General features: G+C 35.1%; 1 protein-coding gene and 1 long non-coding RNA gene across 5 annotated transcripts in view; one reads left to right on the top strand and one right to left on the bottom strand.

Annotated features, from left to right (window-relative positions):
* Positions 1-27,070, bottom strand: part of LOC141550932 (uncharacterized) — a 64,100-nt gene that overhangs the window by 3,094 nt on the left and 33,936 nt on the right. Inside the window, exon 3 of the long non-coding RNA XR_012484701.1 lies at positions 7,793-7,933. This is a non-coding gene — a long non-coding RNA (uncharacterized LOC141550932). The remainder of the gene's footprint in view (positions 1-7,792; positions 7,934-27,070) is intronic.
* RHOBTB3 (Rho related BTB domain containing 3) overlaps positions 1-27,070 on the top strand; it is a 145,274-nt gene that overhangs the window by 107,485 nt on the left and 10,719 nt on the right. For 3 of the 4 annotated variants that reach the window (XM_074282048.1, XM_074282047.1, XM_074282049.1), the window contains 3 exons: positions 16,483-16,656; positions 20,378-20,544; positions 22,859-22,955. In XM_074282048.1, the coding sequence (XP_074138149.1) occupies positions 16,483-16,656; positions 20,378-20,544; positions 22,859-22,955 (438 nt within the window). The remainder of the gene's footprint in view (positions 1-16,482; positions 16,657-20,377; positions 20,545-22,858; positions 22,956-27,070) is intronic. The other variant, XM_074282051.1, reaches the window with a different exon arrangement.

Below are 27,070 nucleotides of genomic sequence, written 5' to 3'. Positions count from 1 at the left end.
TTTTGCCAAGATAAAGAGACATTTGATAACTTTCCAAAATGCAGCTTGCCAAACTACTGTCAACATGTCGGCCAATGATAACAAAAATAAATCAGTAAGAATATTATTACAATAATAGCTCCTGCAGAAAAACAGAAATAGACCCTAATGTCTAGTAGCCCCTTTTTCATTCTGAAAAGCTTTTAATTGGCCCCGCCTTAAATGTAAGGCATTGATTTGGTGCTTAGTGGGAAGTACTCTAATTATCAGTGACTACACTGAGACTTCCCCTAAACAATGAATGAATCATATTTTATTGTAAATATTAAGCCTGAATCTCTAGCTTGTCATCCTAATAATCCAGGGACTTGATAATCTTTAGGCAATCAGACCTTTAACAGTTGTGTATCTGGGGAGACTTGGGGAGGAGGGGGAAGTATAGGTGAATAGTCTCACAACTAGTTAATCAATGCACATTCTGTTCTGGGGATTAGATTAGGTCAATATCTTGTTTTTATTTAAAGTTATCCCCTAAATTATCAGCATATGTACCAAGTACATATCCATATAATGAGAGCAAACTTTTACGTATCATTTTCAGAAAATTTATATTTCAGTAGAAAACAATGTAATAATCAACTTGTGCTATGAATAGACTTCTCTGATAGTAATGAAGAAGAAAGGTCTTTTTTTTTTTTCTTGTTGCCCAAATATGTACATTTATGCTATTTCCTGAAATCAATAAATTTGAATGTAGTCTCCTTTTTTCCTCCCCTCAAATTATGTAAATTACTATTTTGAGATTAAAACATTCTGAAGAGGGAAGTTGTTAAGTTAGGAAAAGTCCTGGTTGGCAAGTATCTTAAGTATCCTTATTTGCAAGTCTTGCTTAAGAAGTCTTAAAGTGAAACACTGTCCATGAAGCTGAAACATAATAAACAGTTCAATTTAATTTCATGTTAGCTGGCCTGGCCTGGAGTCAAGAAGACCCTTCTTGCTGAAGCTCTAGTAGCTCTCCCATTGCCAGACTCTTTTCTTTGTCCTTTAAAACTTTTCACAGTCTGGCATTAATCTACCTTTCCAAGCTAATCATATATTACTTATTATGCAGTGTGACATTTATTAGCTATGTGATGATCTTTGTCAAGTCACTTAATCCTGTTTGCTCTAGTTTCTTTTATCTGTAAAATGAGCTTGAAAAAGAAATGGCAAACTATTCCTATTTCTGCCCAAAAAAGCCCCCTAAATTGAGTCACAAAGAGTAGGACACAAGTAAAAACAATTGAACAAATCTGCCATATCCTGTGGATACAAAAATAAAAGTGAAATAGTCCCTGACTGGGGCAGCTAGGTGGCTCAGTGGATAGAACACCAGCCCTGAATTCAGGAGGACCTGAGTTCAAATCTGATCTCAGACACTTAACACTTCCTAGCTGTGTGACCCTGGGCAAGTCACTTAACCCCAACCTCAGGGGGGAAAAGAAAAGAAAAGAAATAGTCTCTGACCTCAGGTTTTGGTTTTGAGGGGCTACAGCATGGAAAACAAAAGTAAATATTAAGTATATACAAAGTAAAATGAAGTAATTTGGGAGGGGGGAAGTACTCACACTCTGGAGCATCTATAGAAAGGCTTAGAGTAGAGGTGGTATTTAAACTGAGCCCTAAAGGAATTTAAGGATTTTCAAGAGGTGAAAATGAAGAGGAAGAGCATCCCAGATATGCAGGACAGGCAGTGAGCAAAGTCCTGGGAGCAGGAGAAGGAATGTTGCTTATGAGGAACAAGTAGGCCTGTTTGGCAGAAACGGAAGAGTAATTGAAGAGGAGTAATGTATAATTAGGTTGGAAAGGTGGATTAGGGCCAGATTGTAAAAGACTTTAAATGACAAACAGAAGAGTTTAGCAATGAGGAGCTACTGGAACTTCATTAACAGGGAAGTGGTACAATCACATTTTTGCCTTTGGTATTATCAATTTGGAGGACGAATTGGAAAAGGGAGAGACTAGGGAAAAAAAAGGAAAATTTAGGAGACTATTGCTATCATTCAAACAGTTTTCATGTGAATTGAGAAGAGGGGGACAGATATGGAAGTAGAGTTAAAAGTACTTGACATCTGATAAGTTTTGTGGGGTGAAGGAGAATAAAAGAATAGAGGATGACTTTTTTTACTTTTTTTTTTTCTTTTTTTTTTTTTTTTTTTTGTCTGTTTTCTTTCATAATATGACCAATATGGAAATATGTTTTGCATGACTACACATGTATAACCTATATCAAACTGCTTGCCTTTTCAATTTGGAACTCAAAAATTTTTGAATGAATGTTAAATTATTTTTTTCATATGTAATGGGGAAAATAAAATAATAAATAAAAAGTAGGGGATTCCTGAAGTTGCAAATCTAATGATGTTTCTCTCAACAGAAATAGCGATAGAGTAAAAGTAGGTTTAGGGAGAAAGAGAATCAATACCATTTCGACATGCTGAGTTTAAAGAGTATATTGGACATCTATTTGCAGATGTCCAGTAGGCAGTTGGTATTAGATTTTTAGAGTCATCTGAAAAGAGAGGAAAATGAAACTATATCTTTGTGATCTTTGTGAAAGTATAAAAAGTGAAAAGAAAGAAGGTACAGGTTGGGGATGTAGGGGTGTGGATGATGATCTTGCAAAGTAGAATGAGTAAGAGGAATCCCATTAAGTAGGAGGCAAACCAGTAGCAAGTATTTTTATTTTTAATTTTTTTTTCAAATTAATCTGCCTTTTCCTGTCACTTTATCCTCTCAATTTAAAAGTCAAGAAAAATGAAATCTCTTTAAAAACCAGCATATATATATGCAACACACACACACACACACACACACATGTATTACAGAGACAAGATAGACATGTATACTTACAGATCTTTAAGCAAAACAAATTCCTGCACTAACCATGTCAAAAAAAATTATATCTCAGTCTTTACTATGAGTCTATCACCTCTTAGTCAGGAGATGAGTTGCATGTTTCATCATGAGTCCGCTGGAATCATGACTGACTTTTCTGTGATTATCAGTTTCTAAGTTTTTCACATTGTCTTTAAAATATTATTTTTATTTTATAAATTATTCTCCTGGTTCTGCTCACTTCATTTTGCATCAGTTCATATCTTCTCATGTTTCTCTGAAACCATTCCTTCCTTTCTTCCTCCCTCCCTCTTCATATCTTCCATAGTATTGGCAGCAGGTACTGTAATGGTTTGAGCACTGGACCTGGAGTCAGGAAAACTCATCTTCCTTAGTTCAAATGTGGCCTCAAACACTTAATAGCTGAGTGACTCTTTGCCTAAATTTCTTCATGAACTGGAAAAGGAAATAGCAAACCACTTCAGTATCTTTGCCAAGAAAACCCCAAATAGGATCACAAAGAGTCAGACATGATTGAAAAATGAGAGTAGACAACAAAATCTGTCACAATAATATATGATTATTGGTTTAGCCATTCTCCAAGCAATGGTTACTTCGTCATTTTCCAATTACTTGTGACCACAAAAAGAACTGCTGTAAATATTTTGTACTTATAAAAGGTAGGTCCTTTTTTGTCTTGGAGCATACACCTAGCAGTGGTATTGGTGGGTCAAGGGGTATGAATAGTGTAATAGCTTTTAGTACATGGTTCCCAATTAATGAACCACTTCATAGCTTCTCCAACAATGTAATAATGTACCTTCCCCTGCTTCACTTCCAGCATTTGTCATTTTTCTTTTTTGTCAGATCAACTTCGCCATTCTGAAATCTGTGAAATGGAACCTCATAGTTGTTTTAGTTTCCATTTCTCTAATTCCTTTACAGCAATTTTCATATAGTTATTGATATCTTGGATTTCTTTCTTTGGAAACTGCCTCTTGAAATCATTTTATCACTTATCTGTGTAGTATAGTTTGAGGATATGACTATGTCCTCTTCCTTCCCAGTTGCTTTTCATTAGCTCTTAAGATTTTTGAATTTTTCTTCCTGAGAAGCCAAGGGGAAGTATTCTGCAGGAGGGGATGATTAACAATGTTAAATGCTACTGAACAGTGAAGGAAAAAAAATAACTGAAAAAAGTCCATTTTTGATTCAGCAAATAAGATATCACGAGTCTTATAAATCAGTTTTTTCATGAGCTAAAGAAATAAATTTTAGTCCAGTGGTGGGATAGGAAGCTAGACTATAAGAAGTTGAGATGTGAATGAAAATTGAGGAAAATTGAGGCAATTAATTTAACTTTTTCTAGGAATTTGGTTTCAAAATAGAGGTGAGACAGAGAATAACATCTTCTCATAGTTAACAGAACTTTTTTCTCCCTCTCGTATTCTTTTCTACTTTGAGGGAAGGGAGGAATGAAAGCAAAATCCTTATAACAAATAGGCATAGTCAATCAAAACTAATTCTTGCATTGGCCCATACAAAAATATACAGATGTCTCAAATTGCATTCTGAGGCCATCACTACTCTGTCAGAAAGTAGGTGACCTGCTTCATCATAGGTCCTGTAGAATCATGGTTGAGCATTGCTTTAATAAGAGGTTTTAAATCTTTCAGAGCTGTTTGGCAATATTCCTGAGACAATAGCCAAGCCAACCAATGGTTTTTGTTTGTTTGTTTTTGAAGATAGAGAAGATCCAGGAATGATTATCAGCATCAGAGGAGCCAAAGGATAGAGATAGATTGAAGGTAGAAAGATAGATTAAATGATTCCAAGGGAAAGCCTCCTGGAGAATATAGATAGAAAGAAGTGGCTTTAAAATCACAAGAAGGAAGGACTTGAAAAAGAAGAGTCTTTCATTCCCTGAATCTGAAACAAAAGGAAATAGAAGATGATTGTGGCAGTTGTAAAGAAGAAAAAACTCTTGGTGAATAGCTTCTCTTTTTTTTTGTAAATTATAGTAGAGGTCTTCTGTTGAACGGGGGTAGTGTAGATCAGTGACATCAAACTCAAAGAGAAATGAGAAACACTAAGCTATACATCAGGATCCCCGGAAGGCCACATATCGATTTCATTTTAAAATGTAATATCTGTGTTTTATTGTATTTTCATTGACTTTGTTAAGTGTTTCCCAAGTACATTTTAATTTGGTTCAGGCTGAGGCTTATGGGCCATACAGTTTGACAACTCTGGTGTAAATGATGTAAGGACAGAAGACAATATTTGGAAGATGCTGTAGGGAGTATAATAGTCAGTCAAGAAAAAGTGAAAGGATTTTCATGTCACTTTAAATGTCCATTTTAAATTAGATCACATCCAATAAGGATTCTTCTAGCAGTGTTCAGCATCATATATGTAGGAGCCATATGGGGATTATCTAGATTTTGTCTTCAGGAAGTTATAAGCTAATGAGGCTGGGGGGGGGGGGCGAGGAAAGAGGGAGGGAGGGAAGAGATTTAAGGAAAGACAGTTTTCCATTGTACTGGTGGACTATTAGGCAAGGTTTTTGTTTTTTTTGTTTTTTTTTTTTTTTATTTTGTTTTGTTTTTTGTTGTTGTTGCAAAGGAAGGATTGTATTTGCAAGGTAAAAATAATCTGGGCAGAGAAACAAAACAAAACCCCAATGCTCTCAGTTTATACTCATTTCCCAGTGTTCCTTTTCAGTGTAGCTGATTCTGTCCATCATTGATCAATTGGAATTGGATTAGCTCTTCTCTATGTTGAAGATATCCACTTCCATCAGAATACATCCTCATACAGTATCGTTGTTGAAGTGTATAATGATCCCCTCATTCTACTCGTTTCACTCAGCATCAGTTGATGTAAGTCTCTCCAAGCCTCTCGGTATTCCTCCTGTTGGTCATTTCTTACAGAACAATAATATTCCATAACATTCATATATCATAATTTACCCAACCATTCTCTAATTAATGGACATCCATTCATTTTCCAGCTTCTAGCCACTATGAAAAGGGCTGCCACAAACATTTTGGCACATACAGGTCCCTTTCCCTTCTTTAGTGTTTCCTTGGGATATAAGCCCAGGAGTAGCACTGTTGGGTCAAAGTGTATGCACATTTTGATAACTTTTTTGGGCATAATTCCAGATTGCTCTCCAGAATGGTTGGATTCTTTCACAACTCCACCAACAATGCATCAGTGTCTCAGTTTTCCCACAGTCCCTCCAACATTCATCATTATTTGTTCCTGTCATCTTAGCTAATCTGACAGGTGTGTAATGATATCTCAGAGTTGTCTTAATTTGCATTTCTCTGATCAACAGTGACTTGGAATACTCTTTCATATGAGTGGAAATAGTTTCAATTTCATCATCTGAAAATTGTCTGTTCATATCCTTTGACCATTTATCAATTGGAGAATGGCTTGATTTCTTATAAATTAAAGTCAGTTCTCTGTATATTTTGGAGATGAGGCCTTTATCAGAACCTTGAACTGTAAAAATGTTTTCCCAATTTGTTACTTCTCTTCTAATCTTGTTTGCATTAGTTTTGTTTGTGCAGAAACTTTTTAATTTGGTGTAATCAAAATGTTCTATTTTGTGATCAATAATGGTCTCTAGTTCTCCCTTGGACACAAACTCCTTCCTCCTCCACAAGTCTGAGAGGTAAACCATCCCATGTTTATTTGTGATTTTGTTCTTTATTAGGCAAGGTTTTGTAAGGTTTTTTTTTTTTTTTTTAATCTTAGTTTCAAATTCTCTCCCATCCTCTAGCCCCATCCCCACCTCACTGAAAAAACAAGAAATATATAATTCATTATACATATAAAGTCATGAAAAACATATTTCCATATTAGTTAATAAAGTTTGGGTTTTAAAGGGAGGAAAATGAACCCAAGAGAAAGGAAGTGGGCTAAGAATACAAATTAAAAATAGAATGTGTTCAGGTTAAAGTAAGAATGAAGAATGGTTCTAAAAGGATTGAAACATAAGGGGTGATGGAAAAGAAAGAGGGACAGCAAAGTTCTGAATTGTGGAGTTTGAGCAATTATGGATGATACTTACATAGGTCAAGAGCATAACCAACCCTTTCTATGGTGTAGATCATGAGAACTGAGATGGTTGATGAACTGGGATGACAGAATTTGAGCCACAGGCTACAGATCTCCATCCATTATACTATGTTGCCTCAGAAATTTGTACAGGAATAAATTGAAGAATATTTGTAAATATTTTACAAACGTGGATTTGTTATAGATGTAGTAGGGGATGTCATCTTGTATATTAAAGCCCACAAGCACAAAGCCAAGAGTTGGGCTCAAGAGGAAGACTGTGGGCCAAGTGCCAAATTTCTTGAGAAAGGAAGAAGGATGACATGAGGGCTGATAGATAATAGCAACCAGGGTCCAGGTTAGGAAATATAGAAAGATGAAACAAATTTTATAGGGGGAAGGGTCTCTGAATGATGGGGCCAAAGAGAGGGTCTGAGAGTAAAAGTGAGGATCAAGGAGTCTGACTCTGCCTGCCCTTTAAGTCCAGAGAAAGAAAAGAGGTTCTGTATGGGCAATATAGGACCTAAAAGCAGGTACATTCAATAGTAGAGAAAGTAATTGTCAGGGATACCCTATTACTCTGGGGGAACATATTTCTGTGAATTCAAGGAAGTTGAAGTTATGGAGAAAGAGGTCGAGGTGAACGATAGTTTGCTAACAATAGAATTCCATAGATCAAATGGAATTTGAGGGCAAAACAGAGTGGAGACTGAGAATGAATAGAGTTGAAGAATATGAGGATAAGGAAACAAGAAGTGATAGCAGGATATGAAGTTTCCCTCCAGGCAGATTTTGACTTTCACAGTGATTTAGTGAAGAAAAGAATGGGAAAGTTTACTTTTCTTTGGATGATAGCTCTACATACCCTTTTTAGTAAGTGTTGTCTGGAAGCAATAACTCAGATTCTGGTTGGGTGGCTGATCTCTTCCTTCTTCTGTGTAGTTGAAGCTATCCATGGTCCCGGGTTTGTTTCTAGTCATTTAATGATGGGGTGATGAGACAACTCCTAAGGTTATAGAAACCCCCCAAAATATTATTAAAATTGGTATCACATACATAGACATAGATAGAGAGATAGACAAACACAAGTACATATATAAATGCTATAAAACTCAAATTGAGATGGATCCTGGTGGGCCACATTTGATTAGAAAACCACAAGTTAACATTATGTTGATTATAATTTTTATTCATTTTCTTAAAGTTTTACCAGCTATATTTTAATCTGACTTGGCTCACACCTGAGAATGCTTTCAAAATGTAATACAGGATCCTGTTGTAGTTGTGTTGCTGTTTGTCCTTTATTCTCAAAGAGGATCATGACATCAGAGAGATGATGCCATGACATGCAAGTGTGTTAGATTTAAGTGAGGGTGGGCTCTGCAAAGAGCCTTATTCTCTCCTCCATTCTCCTAACTGGGTCCATTAGCAGGATGATTGGAGATGGCCCTGTATGCAATTCAAGATCTAGGCTATATTTAAAAGTATGCTAAGTGGAATAGTGGATAGAGCATTTAATTTGAAGTCAGGAAAATCTGAGATCAAATTCCAACTCAGATACTTGCTAAGTTGTGTGACCTTGCACAAGTCATTTATCTTTTGTTTAGTTTCTTCATCTGTAAAATGGGGATAATAATAATGCCTACAACTCAGGGTTATCAAAAGAATAAAATGAAATAATATTTGTGAAGCAAACTTTAAAGCACTATATAAAAACTTACTAATAAATATATACATCAGATTTAGAGCTAGGAGAAACCATCTGAAGGTAAATCAACTTACTCATTTTCCAAATGAGGAACTGACCCAAAGTCATAGAAATGGTTAATGGCAGAGCTGGAATTCTAACCCAGTTCTTCTGCTGTACATTGACCTAGAAGTCTTTCTACAATACCATGCATCCTTATTTGGATAAGAAGGCAAAGAGAGAATCTTTACCTGTTTGTCTTGTTTTTTTCTGTCATCAGTTCACTTGAATATTTATAATCAACCTTAATCTACTTTAATTCATTCTTTCATTTAATAATTTACTTAGCTCCCAAGTAGGCAGTGTGTACAGTGGAAATGAAAATACCACCACTTATTAACTGCCTACTGTTTGCCAGATACTGTGCTAATTATTGAGGATGCAACCAAAAGCAAAAGCAATCTCTTCTCCCAGGGAGCTTGCAGTTAGGAGCATATGTGCACAGCTATATGCATATAAGAAGATAAGGCATAAAATGATCACTCTAGCACTGAGGGTGACTGGGAAAGGCCTCTTCTTTTTTTGCACTTAATACTATTTTATTTTTTCTAATTACATGTAAAGATATTTTCCAACATTCATTTTTAGAAGATTTTGAGCTCTAAATTTTTTTCCCTTTCCTCCCCTCCTCTGGACAGCAAGCAAATCTGTTATAGTTCATACATGTACAATAATGTTAAACATGTTTCCACATAAGTTATATTGTGAAAGAAAAATTGGAAGAAAAGAGAAAAACCACAAAAAACAAAAAACCCTGAAAAATAGTAGGCTTCAATTTGCATTCAGGCTGCTTAGTTCTTTCTCTGGGTATGGATAGCATTTCCCATCACAAATCTTTTGGAATTGTCTTGTATCATTGTTTTGCTGAGAAGAATTAAGTTTATCATAGTTGATCATTGCACAATGTTGCTACTACTGTGTATAATCTCCTGATTTGCTCACTTTATTCAGTATCAGTTCATATCCTTTAAGCCTTTCCTAAAGTCTACCTGCTCATCATTTCTTATACACAACAATATTCCATTATGTTCACCATTCCCCAATTGATAGGCATCCCTTCAGTTTTTAATTCTTTGCTACTACAAAAAGAGCTGCTATAATTATTTTTGTACGTGTGGGTCCTTTTTCCTTTTTTATGATTTCTTTGGGATACAAATTTAATAGTGATATTGCCGGATCAAAGGACATTAGTCCTTTGGGCCTAGTTTCAGATTGCTCATCAGAATGGTTACATCACCAAATATACGTTAGTGTCTAATTTTCCACATCTTCCAACATTTATCATTTTCTTTTTCTGTCTTATTAGCCAATAGATGTGAGATTATGCCTCAGAATTGTTTTAATTTGCATTTCTCCAATCAGTAGTGATTTAGAACATATTTTTTTTTGCATACTATAGATAGCTTTAATTTCATCATCTGAAAACTGCCTGTTACATCCTTTGATCATTTATCAATTGAGTGAGAAAGGCTTCTTGCAGGGGACAGGACTATAGCTAAGATATGAAAGAAGCCAGGGAAGTCACAGGAGTTAGAGATAAGGAGGAAGAATGTTCCTCCAGGCATGGGTGACATCTGGTGAAAAATCCCAAGTCAAAAGTATTTTGTGTGAGGAACAATAAAGAGGCTGATGTTGCTGCATCATAGATTGTCTAGAGGGAAGTAAAATAAAAGAAGTCTGGAAAATTTGGAAGGGGCTAGGTTGTAAAGAGCTTTAAAAATGAAAAAAAAGAATTTTGTATTTTATTTTGTAGATGACAGGCAGCCAGTGAAGTTTTTATTGAGGAGAATGGCATGGTAAGACTTGCGCTACAGAAAAATCATGACAGCTGCTCTGTGGAGGGTAGATTGAAGTAGGGAGACTTGAGGCAGAGACTAACTAAAAAGCCACTGCAGTAGGCCAGAGGTGAGGTAATGAGGGTACTGCATTGGTAGCAGAGAAGAGGGAGACATACAAGAGAGATGTAGTGAAGGTATAATCACTAGGGCTTAACAATAGATTGGATATGTGAAACGGAGGACGAGTGAAAAATGACAAGTTGCAAGTCTGGATGACTTTCTGGGAAGATGGTGGTACTGATGACAGTAATAGGGAAGTTAGGAAGAGGGGAAGTTTCAGTTTTAGACAGATTGAATCTAAGATGTATTCAGGAAATTCAGTTCAAGATGTCCAAAGGGCGACTGAAGATGTGAGACTAAAAGTCAGGAGAGAGATGGGGGCTGAATAAACAGATCTGAGAGTCATTAGCATAGAGACAATGATTGAAGTCATCGATATTAATAACCTGTCACTATTGGGGAAATCCAAGATTTTTTCTCTCTCTTATTTCCTCATTCTCTAGATCAAATAAGCATCTGAAGAATAGGACTGACAGAGAGATTGGATTTAACATTCTCTTCAATTTTGTTCAGACCTCACCCAACTAGAGAAGCCCATTGTGGTCTATTCAAGCTTAGGTGGTGAGAGAGAGAGTTTGTGTATATTGTCCAAGGCTGGAGATGAGTGGAATAATTTAGCTCTCTTAGCCTCTTATTAGAATAGATTCACCTCATATTATAATGTATTGTAATATTCATATGTATAATATAATATAATATTCTTCTCATTAATTGTTAACTACCTGTTAATCATCAGCCAGAAATACCTATTCTTCATATAAGCATCAAGAGGCCACCATGATCCACCCTGTTTACAAGAAGCAGCCAAATTACCATCCTTTTATTTATTATTCAAATAATTACTCGCTAAATTGGTTGCTCAGATATGTTTCTTGAACTTTCATATGTCACATCTCTTGAGGTTGCTTCTGCCTTTAACTATGATCCTGTCTCTAGAAGTACATTCAGATGACCTTGCATGACCTTGCATTAATTAGAACCAAATCCTAGTTTTATTCCTTTCTTTAGGGTCTTGGAGAAACTAATTCTGCTCTGCTGATTTTATTAATGAAGATACTGAAGCCTCAGGTTATACTGCCCTGGGGCTACTTCTTCCCACCCTCAACCCCACTCCAAATCTCCTTATTCTTGGTTCAGGCATCATTCCATTGTAGTATCTTCATACTAGTAAATGAGGTAAGAGCAGCATTAAAAAAACAAACAAATAAAACACACAAACAAAACCAGCAGATTAAATGGGGAACCAACTGCTTGATTTCTCCCTCACTTGTAGAAACTGGCAGCCTCAGCTACCCATCATGCCAGGGGAAACCTAGTGGAAAGTAGATAATGTGTCGTAGTGGGAAAATCATTCATTACACTGGGAGTTGAGGCTTGATGTCTAAACTTAGATAAGGAAAGAATTGCTTTTATAATTAAAAAAAAAACCTTTCAATTTTCCTTCTACACTGATTGTCGAATTAATGCAGAATGAATATTGTTCTGTGAAACACTTCACTGACATTACATTTTAGCAACTTTCTATGAAGAAAAGTTGTAATAGTGATACTTAAATTCTCCATAGTCGAGTATTGTACTGTTTTAAAATGTCTTTTCAAAGATTTTTTGATCCCATTCTGTTTTCAAACAATACTACCAGACCCTGCCTTCACCCAGGGTTTCACTTTTCAAAAGTAGAAGGATAATTGTTTCAAAAATAAATTTCTCAATAAAATTGATGGTTTGGGTTAGTGAAGTGTTGTTGGTACTTTTAAAAGCTTTATAAAAACAGCTTGAAAGCTCTTGAAAGCTCTATTTAAATTTAGTCTGGTAGCTTCCTGAATTCCCTCCTCACCCACAGCCCCACTCCATATCTTTGTCCAATAGAACTCTTACTATTTATATCACAACAGAAGATCTTTTGATTCATTTAAAAGAGAATGTTTAAATTTTTTTGGTTGTATTCCAGTTAAATCCTTAAATCCTGATTGTATATCTAATGCCATTGTGTGTTTGGCCATGCTATTGATCTTTGTATACAGATAATACAGACATATGAGCTAAGACAACTAGCATCCTTTTCTAGAAAAACTCTTTTCTTCCATTACTTTGGAACTTACTTGAACTCAGAGGCATAGTCCTAAAGAGGGAAAGAAAAGGGAGAATGGTGATCATAGAGTACTAGTGTTATGATTGAATCACAACAGGTATTGAGATTAATATTCTTCCCTGCAAAAGAGTCCATACTTAAAGTTTTATAAGTTGGTATGGAAATTGTCTAATCAGTGGTTATACTTGATAAAAAGAGAATCACAAAGGGTGAGCCGAGGCTCCTTTTTAGTCTTAAGAGTAGTATCAAACCATAATAAGGCTGAGTGATTGGGACTTTGTCCCAAAATACCAAAATATAGCAGCTAAAATAATTTATTAAAATATACAACTACCACATGGCTCCCTTCATGGCCATACTCTAGGTGTTCTATGCCCCAAATTAGCCTATCCATGGTGTGGCAGCCTCCCTAACAGCATTTAAAGATGTTTCATACATATTTCCCCGACCCTATTTACTGCTTAACTTCAGCCCAAAACTATCATTTAAAGCCCTTAAGAGGATGTGATGATGATGATGTCATATTTAGAAAGTGCTTTAAGTTTGCAAAGTAGTGTACATACATTATTTCATTTATTCCTTGCTCCTTAACTCCACTTTACAAATAAGGAATCTAGGGTACAGACAGTTTAGTGCCTAGGCTACAGCTAGTAAGTGTCAGAGGCAGGATTTGAACTCAGTCTTTGTGACTTATGTATGGTGCTTTGCCCATTATGCCATGCTGCCTTAGAAATTTGCACAGGAAAGAGTTCGATGTGTATAAATATTCATGGAAATGGAGATGTAAGGAGCAACTAATGAAATTTTTTCAACTCTTGATGCTGGAGAGTTTGTTGGTATCTCCTTATTTCCCCACACCAAAAGTGACTTTTGCATCTTCTATAGTGAAAAGAATAATTTCTCACCATCCATCTGGTGAGCTTTGTGGTGGCGTGATCAGGACACTTTGCTATAGTAGCTCACAAGTGGCTTCTACAGGGAGTTGACAAGATTTTATTAAATAGTTTCTCAGATCCTATAATAAGGATTTTCTAAATTTCAGTGCAGTTTTAAGTTAGTGAAACTTATTTTATTTTACTTTATTTAAAAATTACAAGGGTTTTTCTAAACATTCAGTCTATTTCTTTCAAATTCCAAATTCTCTCCATCCCATGAATCATTCCCTCTCCCATTGAAAAGTCAAGCAATATGATACACATTCGAATATTCTACATTTTAAACAGGCTCCAGGTGGGATTCATCTGTCATCTTTCAAAGCAAAATGTCCCCCACAAGAAATGCTGCCTTCCTGTTGTTGGCCTCTCTCAGAGATTAGACTTATCTTTCACTCTTTTTTCATTGCCACTCACCACCACTAGATTAGCCAAATTTAGCCGAGGATAAGTAGGTGGTATAACCAGGAAGGGGTGGTATTATTTCCTGGGGAGGTACAGGGGTGTGGGTGCTTAGTTGGTGGTTATTGTTAGTTCAGGTTAATTATTGAGGACCATTTCTCCATGTGGAAATAATGTCAAGCATCACATGTAAGTTTGGTATTTCTGTTTCCCAGCATTTATAAATGCAGTTTTAACTTGATCACATCTGGCTTACAAATTGTTGAATTTAAAGTACAATCTGAAGTTTCATTTATTAGTCAAGTAAAGGAAATCCTTATGTATTATATTGGACATGACCCATAACTTCATCTTCTAAGAATAAGCCCAAACTCTGCTGAATGAAATACTTGACCTAAAATACATATTAATCTAATAACAGGCATCTTAAGACTTAATTTTTTTCTTTTTTATTAATTTTTATAATTATAACATTTTCTTTGACAGTACATATGCATAGGTAAAAAAAATTTTTTTTACAACATTATCCCTTGAACCTCCCTTCTGTTCTGAATTTTTCCCCTCCTTCCCTCCACCCCCTCCCCTAGATGGCAGGCATTCCCATACATATTACATATCTTATAGTATATCCTAGGTACAGTATATATGTGCAGAACCGAATTTTGTTGTTGTTGTTGTTAAGGAAGGATTGTATTCAGAAGGTAAAAATAATCTGGGAAGAGAAACAAAACAAAACAAAACAGTGCTCACAGTTTACACTCATTTCCCAGTGTTCCTTTTCTGGATGTAGCTGATTCTGTCCATCATTGATCAATTGGAATTGGATTAGCTCTTCTCTATGTTGAAGATATCCACTTCCATCAGAATACATCCTCGTACAGTATCATTGTTGAAGTGTATAATGATCTTCTGGTTCTGCTCGTTTCACTTAGCATCAGTTGATGTAAGTCACTCCAAGCCTCTCTGTATTTCTCCTGTTGGTCATTTCTTACAGAACAATAATATTCCATAACATTCATATACCATAATTTATCCAACCATTCCCCAATAGATGGACATCCATTCATTTTCCAGCTTCTAGCCACTATGAAAAGGGCTGCCACAAACATTTTGGCACATACAGGTCCCTTTCCCTTCTTTAGTATTTCCTTGGGGTATAAGCCCAGGAGTAGCACTGTTGGGTCAAAGGGTATGCACATTTTGATAACTTTTTTGGGCATACTTCCAGATTGCTCTCCAGAATGGTTGGATTCTTTCACAACTCCACCAACAATGCATCAGTGTCCCAGTTTTCCCACAGCCCCTCCAACATTCATCATTATTTGTTCCTGTCATCTTAGCTAATCTGACAGGTGTGTAGTGGTATCTCAGAGTTGTCTTAATTTGAATTTCTCTGATCAGTAGTGATTTGGAACACTTTCATATGAGTGGAAATAGTTTTAATTTCATCAACTGAAAATTGTCTGTTCATATCCTTTGACCATTTATCAATTGGAGAATGGCTTGATTTCTTATAAATTAGTCAATTCTCTGTATATTTTGGAAATGAGGCCTTTATCAGAACCTTTAACTATAAAAATGTTTTCCCAATTTGTTACTTCCCTTCTAATCTTGTTTGCATTAGTTCTGTTTGTGCAGAAACTTTTTAATTTGGTGTAATCAAAATGTTCTATTTTGTGATCAATAATGGTCTCTAGTTCTCCCTTGGACTCCTTCCTCCTCCACAAGTCTGAGAGGTAAACCATCCCATGTTCCTCCAATTTATTTATGATTTCGTTCTTTATGCCTAAATCTTGGACCCATTTTGATCTAATCTTAGTATGTGGTGTTAAATGTGGGTCCATGCCTAGTTTCTGCCATACTAATTTCCAGTTTTCCCAGCAGTTTTTGTCAAATAATGAATTCTTATTCCAAAAGTTGGGATCTTTGGGTTTGTCAAACACTAGATTGCTATTTTTATTCACTATCTTGCCCTGTGAACCTAACCTATGCCACTGATCAACTAGTCTATTTCTTAACCAATACCAAATGGTTTTGGTGACTGTTGCTTTATAATACAGTTCTAGATCAGGTACAGCTAGACCACCTTCACTTAATTTTTTTTTTCATTACTTCCCTTGAAATTCTCGACCTTTTGTTGTTCCATATGAATTCTGTTGTTATTTTTTCTAGGTCATTAAAATAGTTTCTTGGGAGTCTGATTGGTATAGCACTAAATAAATAGATTAGTTTAGGGAGTATTGTCATCTTAATTATATTCGCTCGGCCTATCCAAGAGCACTGAATGTCTTTCCAATTATTTAAATCTGACTTTATTTTTGTGGCAAGTGTTTTGTAATTTTGCTCATATAATTCCTCACTTTCCTTTGGTAGATATATTCCCAAATATTTTATACTATCGACCGTTATTTTGAATGGAATTTCTCTTTGTATCTCTTGCTGTACTTAATTTGTCTGACTACAAATCCTGTTCTCTGAATTTTCTAGGCTCTACTGTGCCAGCCCACAGAGCTGTCCTGGTGGCTCGTTGTAAGGTGATGGCTGCTATGTTTAATGGCAATTACCTTGAAGCTAATAGTGTGCTGGTTCCTGTTTATGGGGTTTCCAAAGAGACTTTCCTTTCCTTTTTAGAATATCTGTATACAGACTCTTGCTGTCCAGGTAAGCAATTCTGTCCTTCAATTCAGTTCAATCTAGCCAGTTTTCCTAAGCATCGCTTAAGTATCAGGTAGCATTAGTGCTTGGGACTCAAGATAAAAGATTAACAGTCCCTTCCCTCATGGACTCTATTGTCCAAGGGATGCTGGATCATGGTTTTACTTATTTTTCTCCTTTTCATCTATTTTGATTAAATCATTTTCAATAAGATGTTTTCTTTAAATTTGAATTTATAGAAGTTTCTATATAACTGTGAGAAGTTTGAGGTGTATCAAATTTGTGTAATCAGTTTGCATGGTCTGAGTTAAAGACCAATAACTGGACATCCTTAGTGGGGAGGATTTAAATAAAGCCTCTTTGAAGTTTTAAAATCACTGTGGATGTGGAATGACAAGACAGATCCCAGGATCTGGGACTGGCTCTTGGGAGTTTATGACTCCTCCAGATTTGTAGCTACTGAGCTTAGGGAAGCTACAACTATCCAGAATAGTGAGTGGAGGAGTGAGGAGAGAGAGAATTTTTGATTTAGGAATGAGTTTTTGATTGGAAGATTCCTAAGAGATCTGAAGTGATTCTGTTCTACTAAGCACTTTGTGCTCCCCCAGGCTTCTATATTGTTCTAAGGAGAAATTGGTCCTGAAAGGCCAAGTTTTAAACTAAATCTTCATCAGACACTTCCAGAGTCATTCAGGATGCCCAAGGGAGTGCTAGAATTTCCTTGTCTTGATCTCTTCAGGACATTCCTGGGCTAGGAGCCAAAACCATGCACCAGCAACACACTAGCATCCTCTCTCTTTCTGATCCCCCTGGCTCATACTTATACTCTGGGGGATATTGTGAGGGCCCCTCCCCCAATCCCCGAGGACTTAGGCATGGGGCCAATACCCAACTGACAAAACTATTGTGACATGTACTAGGTAAGAATTAGGTACCCGTTAATGAGAACAGCAGCATGCAATGCACAAAAATTAAAAAAAAAAAAAAAAAAAAAAAAAAATATATATATATATATATATATATATATATATATATATATATATATATATATACACACACACACACATATACATATATACATATACATATATATGTATATATATATATTTTTTTTTCAGTCTGTGTGTCTTCTTGGAATTTTTTTCTTTTGTCTTGTCTCCCACTTTAGAATTATAATTTACTAAAGTAGAAAATAAGCTTACTTCCCATTTGAAATTCATCTAATGAATCCATCTAGTAGAAAGTTTTAGAAATTGTAAAATTAAAATTTTTTCCATCTTACAAGGTATTGTTCATAAACCAATGACTTTTTAAAAATTATTGGATCAGTTAAGGAATTAGTTAAGTAAAGGTCAATAATCAATCAAGTTTCTTTTGTGTATCTGTTTTGACTCATAAAGGGGAAAAAAGTAGGCCAAAATTAGAGCCAGAGAGGTGAGTTTGAAACCAGACTTTGTAATTAATTCCCGATACCTCGTGCTAATCATTTCACCTTTGTAATCATTCCCCCTTTGAAGAATGAAGAGGTTGAGCTAAATAGCCCCATGTCTTCTCCAACTTATGATGGCCTTTGATCATATGAGATTACGTAGATGAAAAGCAAAGATGATATTTACTAACAGATATTCTATGGCGCACCTGCATTCAGCATCTTATATGAGACAGTCTATCTTGTTATTTTAGGTAGGGCCATTTGAATCTTTAGAATTGAGACTTGTTCAGATATTCAAAGTAATCAAGAAGTTTGATTTCTCAGAAGCTTAAACTTCAGCTAGCAAATATGAAAAATTATCAGGAAAAAAACAAAAACAAAATGAAGCTCACTAAAGATTGATACAAGCCCATAGTAGATAGAGTACTAGACCCAAATTCAGGGGTTCACATCCCACATGTAACTTGCTAGTTGTGTGATCTTGCACAATAATACCTATTTCAAATACCGTGAGACTCCAATGACATAATGTTTGCAAAATGCTTTATAAATTTTAAAACCCAATACAAAATACCAGCAGTTACTACCAGTAGGGTGTGGAAAAGCTATGAGTCAGAGAAAATAACTAAGTCATGCTTAATGCTGGGATTGCAAGCATTAGAATATTGCATAAAGGACATGAAGTGATTTTCCCATTATGTTCAATATTAGTCAGACACTTTTCAGAGTACTGTGGCCACTTATATCATAGTATACAAGGCTCGAGGAATGTGAAAAACTTAAAAGTATTAAGATGAGAACCATAGTGATGAGTAGAGGAAAACCTTATCTATGAGGAAAATTTAAAACAAACAATTTGTATTTTTAAAACAACTGGAAAGAAAATTCAGGAAAAGAAAATGCTGATATATGAATTGCTGATAATTTTCTTCATGAGAAGGCCTCATACCCAGAGAATGGTGACCATATATTTTTAGTTTCAGCTGAGGAGAAAATAGGTTTTCAATGAAAAGCTGAAATCAGTTAGCAGGAAGATTGATAGTAAGATGTATTATTAAAATAACTTTGGCATAGGTTAGGATGAGCAGTGAAGAAATCTTCTTAGGGATATCTTTATTTATTTTTAAAAAATTATCTTAATAGTTTTTATTTACCAGATATATGCATAGGTAATTTTACAACATTGACAATTGCCAAACCTTTTGTTCCAATTTTTCCCCTCCCTCTCCCCCCCCCAGATGGCAGGTCGACCAATACATGTTAAATATGTTAGAATATAAATTAAATACAATATATGTATACATATCCATACAGTTGTTTTGCTGTACAAAAAGAATCGGACTTTGAAATAGTGTACAATTAGCCTGTGAAGGAAATCCAAAATGCAGGTGGACAAAATTAGAGGGATTGGGAATTCTATGTAGTGGTTCATAGTCATCTCCCAGAGCTCTTTCGCTGGGTGTAGCTGGTTCAGTTCATTACTGCTCTATTGGAACTGATTTGGTTCATCTCATTGTTGAAAATGGCCACATCCATCAGAATTGATTTTCATATAGTATTGTTGTTGCAGTATACAACAATCTCCTGGTCCTGCTCATTTCACTCAGCATCAGTTCATGTAAGTCTCTTCAGGCCTCTCTGAAATCATCCTGTTGGTCATTTCTTACAGAACAGTAATATTCCATAACATTCATATACCACAATTTATTCAGCCATTCTCCAATTGATGGGCATCCACATAGTTTCCAGTTTCTGGACACCACAAGGAAGGCTGCCACAAACATTCTTGCACATCCAGGTCCCTTTCCCTTCTTTAAGATCTCTTTGGGATTTAGGTATATCTTTAAAAATAGATTATTTTGTTTTAAACATACTCTTGCCTGAAGGTAGGGGAATGGGTTTTAGAAGGTTCTTCATATGGTTTCTGACTTTATGATTTGATCAACTTGATTTTAAAAGTACATGTAAATGATTGCACATGTATAACCTGTATCAGATTGCTTGCTATCTTGGAAAGGGAAGAGGGGAGATAGAGAAAGAGAAAAATTTGGAACTCAAAATCTTTCCAAAAATGAATGCTGAAACTTGTTTTTATATGTAATTGGGAAAAAATACATACTTTTAAAAGCACATGTGAGATATATATATATATATATATATATATATATATATATATATATATATATATATATATATATATATATATATATACATACACATATACATATACATATATATATATATAGTTTTGTATAGTTTTCTGGTTTACCCTTCTTCTTTTTTTTTTTTTTTCAGCTAGCATTTTGCAAGCTATGTCTCTCTTGATTTGTGCTGAGATGTACCAAGTGTCTCGACTTCAGCACATCTGTGAGCTTTACATCATTACACAACTGCAGAGTATGCCCAGTAGAGAACTGGCATCAACAAGCCTCAGTGTTGTGGGCCTACTTAAAAAAGCTAAGGTAATTTAGAATTTAATTTTTTTTTTTTTTTTTTTTTTTTTTTTGTAATTTGCCAATTGAGTATACAAATAATTGCATTGCTTTCATTTTGCTGATATTCTTTTCTCTAAGGAAGAAATTATAATCAGCCTCAGTAAAGATAAGGCTAATATTTGGTGTTCTAGAAGTAATTTTTATTGCAGTATCCTTTTGTGATATTGTATTTTTGCTTTGTTATATCTAGCATATATATCCATACATTAAAAATCTATATTTGTGTACTTAGAATCATTTCTGGTAAATTGAAATGCAGATCTCTTCTTTGTCATATAAATCTTACCAATACTTATATAAAATAGAAAGTTTGGAGCTGTTTTCGATTGTGCATAAATGACCACTTAACACTGTACTTCAATTTTCATATTTAATAAGTAGAGGTCTTATGCTAGGTGTTCTGTTCTTCATATAAGCACTTAATGCTATTGTTGATTGGCTATATCCTTTGAGTTCATTAGAACATGGGTAGTACAGAACTCTTTTTACTTTGTTAAGTTCTTCTTACCACTAAGTGTCACATTTTAGTAAGCAACTTGGGAGAAAATAATTTAAAATGAGAAAGTTAGACCAAATGACCTCTAAAGTTGCTTCCAACTCTTGACATTTTATGATCTTACAAAGTACAGAAAAGAAAAGGAAGGAAATATCATTTTGAAAGTGTTTTGAAAAGTTTTCCTTTAAGATTTGAAATCTTAAAACCTAATTTATTTAATCTCCTACTTTGGCATTGATGATTTGTTATTAATTGAGTGCCTATGATCCTGGAAGGTGGACAAAATAATTCCTGTCCTCCATTAGACTGTTCAACTCTGTATTGGTTGATTAGGATGAATTGAGAAAGGTAAGACTATTGAGGTCATAATGTTGGCAGCATCATAATGATTCTGTCATGTTATCCCTAGAACTTTTTTCCTCCAGTCAGAACCCATTTGAATTGTTCCTTATATAGTGAGAGTTTGTTCAGAAAATTGACTTTCAAATCACAGAAAACATCTCTAACTCACAAGCAGGTGTGTTGGGTGTGACTTCTCAAAATTAAAGTCTATACTTTATATACTAGCTAATTTCTCCCTGTGATATTTTGTGGTTGTTCCAGAGACGTGACCACATTGCTTCCTCCATCCCCAATTGTTTGTTTCATATGCTTTCATTTTATCATAGTTACTATAGGAATCAGGTTTATCTCCAGCCCCGCCCCCCACAGGTTGTTTTTTTGTTGTTATTGTTGTTGTTGTTTTTGTTTTTACTCTTTCCTCCTTATGTTTGTCTCTGCTAAAAAAAAAAAAAAAAAAAAAAAAAGTATTGGGATACCTGATGTGATTTCGTATGACTTAGGTTCATAGGTTTAACTTAGAAGCCTAAGTTAGCTCTCCTAGATCCTAACTACTGCTTTCACAGGGAAATTTGGGAGCCTCATCCTAGAACTCTACCTTCAATCACCTTTTTAAGCTCTTGCCACAGCTATTGCAATCTAGTTGTGCATTTCTTCCTTGCTTTTGTTTGCTTGCCATGAAAAATGATATGTTGTTATTATCATCTCTTGGTTCCTTTCTTTTGCCTTCATTTTGCTGATACGATACTAGCCTAAACAGTCTATCATGGTCAATTAAAAAAAAAAAAAATTCCTGGAGCAGGAAATGAAGGAAATATATGTATTTCATAAAGCATTGGATTTTTATAAATGTAGTCAAATAATAGATAAGATGTATTTTTTATTTAAAGAAACATTATTTATATTTCTTAGTTTTTTCCATTTTCCTTTTTGATTTTGAAATTTAAAAATTTTAATTTGTCTGACTCTGTGTCATTAAAGATAACATTCAGATTCTGGTACCTAGAATGCAGAATAGTAATGCACATATTTCAATTTGCAAAGAATTATTTTTTTTATTCTGCAGTATATAGCATCCCCCAAGTCTTCAGAAATAGTTATGACTTCAGGAAGACTCTGAGTCCATGAGATATTATTTTGGTATCAATGTAGGGAGCACTTCCACCTCCAAGAAAAGAGGGAAAAACACCAAGAACAACACTTGCTATGATGGCAGGTCTCTTCTCTTTTGGTTGACACATGGACTCGTGGAAGTATCATCTATGTCAAGATTGACTTGAATCTGATTCCTAACATGCCTTAAATGTGTATCCAGAACATGATGTCCTGAGTTATATTAAATTTGTTTTAGGACACAGTATTATTTTCTCTTGTGTCTTTCCCTCATCCTAATAACACTGGTGATCATCACATACAGTATTGTTTTAATTCCCTTTTTTCTTGCAGTTTCACAACTCTGATTGCCTTTCAACCTGGCTCCTTCATTTTATTGCCACTAACTACCTCATCTTCAGTCAAAAGCCAGATTTTCAAGATCTTTCAGGTAGTTTGCCAATTCCTGTTTTAAAAAGAAAGTTTTGTAATGGGGTCATAGTACTTAGATTTGAGGTATAATTAACAGAAATGTATGATTGTTCTTGTGAGAATAACAATGAAAATTATTCTTAAGATGTGAATTAAACATGTTGCATTGAGGTAAACTGTTCAACCTGTACTAGGTAAACAAACTTCAAATCTGCTCAGAGCATTTGAGATGATATGTTCCCATTTCATGTGATTCTCTGCAATATTTTACCTTTTTTGGGGGGGTATGTGAATAGGAAGGAAAAATGTGCCCCCTTAGGGCATGGAGATCCTGTTTTGTGTGTGTCCATCTCATCTCAGTGGTTTTGATATAATCTCAGAGAGAAATTTGGATTTGGTCTCTGCTAAAAAATTCTTAAGTAAACATATGTACACAAATGTGTGTGTATAAATACACATTATATATGTATTATATACATATTGTGTACATATGTACATGTGTGTGTACACACACATATATAAATAGAGAATTAATGTTCCTAAAATAGTGAGAGTTTGTTCTGGAAATCAACTTTCAAATCCCAGAAAACACCTCTAACTTAGAAGTAGGTGTGTTGGTGTGACATTTCTCAAAATTAAAGCCTAGACTTTATATAGTAGCTAATTCTTCCCTGTGGCATTTTGGGGCCATTCCAGAAACATGACCATATGCTTCCTCTGTCCCCAAATGTCTATTTTCATATTCTTCTTTCATTTTATCATAGTTACTCTAGGAATCCTGTTAGTATCCACACTCCTCCATACTTTTGTCTCTGTTAAATAGTTATTGATATATCTGATGATTTCCCTGGACTTAAGTTTATAGGTTTAAATTAAAAGCAAGTAGTTTAGAAAAATAAAAAATAAAAAGCCTTTTACTGCTTTGAGCCAAAGGCTGTTGTTACAAGATATGTAGAGCAAAAATTATATATGACATATGTGTCAAAGCAAAACAAAGAGTGAGTTTGAGTATTAAAAAATAAAAGTAGGTAACTACATAGGAAGTTAGGGTGGTACAATGGATAGAATGCCTAGTGTAGTCAGAAGATATAAGTTTAAATCCACCCTCAGACATTTAACTATTTGTGTGATCCTGAGAAAGTCTTTTATCTGATTTGCTTCAGTTTCCTTATCTGTAAAATGAGACTAGAGAATGAAATGGTAAAGCACTCCAGGATCTTTGCCAAGAAAATCCCAGATGGGGGCATGAAGAGTTGGTCACAACTGAAATGACTGAACAAATGACATAGAAGGCAAATAGAATAACTTATCAGAATGGGCTGTTTATAAATAGTAGTTCTTGTTTTATAGATATGTTTGTATGTGTGTGTGTATATATATATATATGTGGGTAATATGACTTAATGTGTCTGAAACAGGACTCACTATCTTTCTGCCCATACTGAAACCTCTATCAAAACTCTGTCGCTGCAGAAAATATTATTCTAGTTCTTCAGCTTCGTAACTTTGACTCCTTGCCCTCCATCACCTTACATACCGAATCAGTTGTCAAATCTAGCCCTTCCTACCCCCATAAATAAATCTGGAAACCAGCCCCTGATGTCTGATCATACAGCCAGCACTTTAGTGGAGGCCCTCACAACCTGGCTTTAAGACAATCGCAGGGGTCTTCTAACTGGTCTGGTTGCCTCAGTTCTGCCCTACTCAGCTGCCAAACGCTCAGATCTAACTGGGTGATTACCTACTCAATAAACTCCAGCAGTTCCCTAGGATAAAATATAAATCTGTTCAGTTTTTAAAGTCTTTGCAACCTGGCTTCAGCCTACGTTTATAGCCTCATTATATATTACTCCCCTTCCTGAACTTTAGAGTCTGGACAAACTGGCCTTCACTTGGTTCCTCACCAATGGCCCTCTATTTTCTCTGCCTGTGCCTTTGCTTTGACTTTGTCCAGGCTTGCAATGCATCCCTTCTCATCTCAGCTTCACCAACTCTCTGATTTCCTTCAAGACACAGATCTAGCATCTCCTTCTATATGAAGCCTTCCAGTGCTTTCCTTCCTTGATTTTAATTATCTTGTACTTATTTTGAATTTTTAAAATATACTTATATAAATGCATGTTATCTCGGCCAATAGAATATATGTTTCTGGAGAGTAGAGTTTATTTCATTTTGGGGAAGGGTAGGAAGGGATTTGTATCTCTAATATCTGGTATGCTAACTGAGACATAATCGGTGTTTAATGTATATTGATTAATTATTAATTCTCAATACAATGAAGATTTTTTTTCTTGAAAAGAACAAATTTTAAACCAATTAGCAAATATTTATTGAAAACCTTTTCTATGAAAGAAAAAAAGACTACTTAAATATAGCCTACCTTTCTCCCCCCAAAGGCTTCCATTAGTTGTCCGAGTGAAAAAAAAAAAAAAAAAAAAAAAGTGCTTCAGAAAGCAAATAGACAAAGCACTTAACTGAATTGGGCTAGAGAACATCCTTGACTGGGCCACCCTTGATCCCTTTGATCCTTCTTTTGTAATGGAAAAAAATCTGTATAAACCTTACACAGATGATTTATGTAGGTTTTGCCATCCCTGGAGGATAATGTTGTAATAATAAAAATAATAGCTAACATTTATGTAGTGCTTACAATGGGCCAGGCACTGCATGAATCTTTTTACAAATATTATCTCATTTAATCCTCACAACAAACCTGTATTATCCCCATTTTACAGTTGAGGAAACTGAGGCAAACCGAGTTAAGTGACTTGTCCCAGAACTAACAGCTAGTAAATGTCACAGTTTATCTCTGAATTCGGGTCTTCCAGGCCCTAGACTCTATCCATTCTGCCAGCACAAAGATTTCTTCATTTTTATAATTTTATTCATATGCTGTATATGCATTTTCCCTAACTCTGTAAGAGGATGTGTGCCCTGGTCATAGAATGTTAGAAACAACTTGGCTATCTCAGAAGAAGATTAAACAAGTCAAATTCCATTTGATTTTTTAGGATACTTTGCTAGTTGAAATTTTACTGTATGTTTAAAGGCATGTAAAGATCATTGCAGTTATGCTACTGTGATTCTCTTCTGCTTAACTTTTGTTTTTCATTTTTCACAATCCTGTGTTTTCTTTTTTGCAAAGCATTTATTTTGAGAAAACATTGATCACTGAAAACATTGAATACTTATTGTAAAATGAAATCTGGATTTTTAGAAAATTACACTACTCTATATGTGTTTATGTATGTGCTTCTCCTTACTCCTGTTTTTTACACTGATTCCTTATTTGAGGCTGCCAATTTATATCCCCAGTGATAATACTTGGCACAAAGTAAGTGTGCAGTAAAGGCTTTTTCATTCATTTGATTCACCAGTTCATAACGTATTTTGTTTCTCTGAGATATGTACTCTAAGGGCATAACAAATGTGTTTATATACTATTTATGGGAGAGTGGGATGTGGTACAAATCAAGTCCATTTCATGTCCCCTCCAAGATGATTGAAAACATAAAAGTATCTTAGTCTGACCTTAAAGTGATCTCATTTGTAAAGCTTATGGAACCCAGTGGGAAAGTATGTGGCAGGGAACCAAGAGAATCAATTTTAAAATATAGTCCAATAGTGATATAGCAGGGAGTGTCCCAGCTAATTATTTAACAAGGACAGTGATGGAGGTGCACCTGCAGGAGTATAGGGCATGGGTCATCAACTCCTGTATTGCTCAGTACCTCCTCTTCTGCTATATTTAGTCACATTTCTCAATCAGGGATGTTATCTTCAAATATTTAATCAGCCATACTATTGTATTAGATCTTTTATTTAGTGGGGAAAAACTCTTCTAAGGAACAATTTTAAGTCTTAAAAGAAGATATTTTCTTTTTTCTTTCAAACATCTCTCCAATATCACTGCAAACGGATAATTAAAGTGGAATTTAACATTTGCCAAATGCTTCTTCCTCCCTTTTTTAACAGAGCTTTTAGTATTGCATTTTTCCTCCTTTTCATAAGGCTCTCAGTAATTACATCCCAAAAAGTGGTTGGCAATTTCCTTCTTCAATTCATTTTACAGATAAGGAAACTGAGACAGACAGGGTTAAGGGGCTTGTCCAGGGTCATACAGTAAACTTTGAA

Source organism: Sminthopsis crassicaudata, chromosome 1 (genome assembly GCF_048593235.1).
Source record: "Sminthopsis crassicaudata isolate SCR6 chromosome 1, ASM4859323v1, whole genome shotgun sequence".
Taxonomy (NCBI): Eukaryota; Metazoa; Chordata; class Mammalia; order Dasyuromorphia; family Dasyuridae; genus Sminthopsis; species Sminthopsis crassicaudata.
The sequence above is the reverse complement of the archived record's forward strand: the minus strand, read 5'-3'. Positions and strand labels throughout refer to the sequence as shown.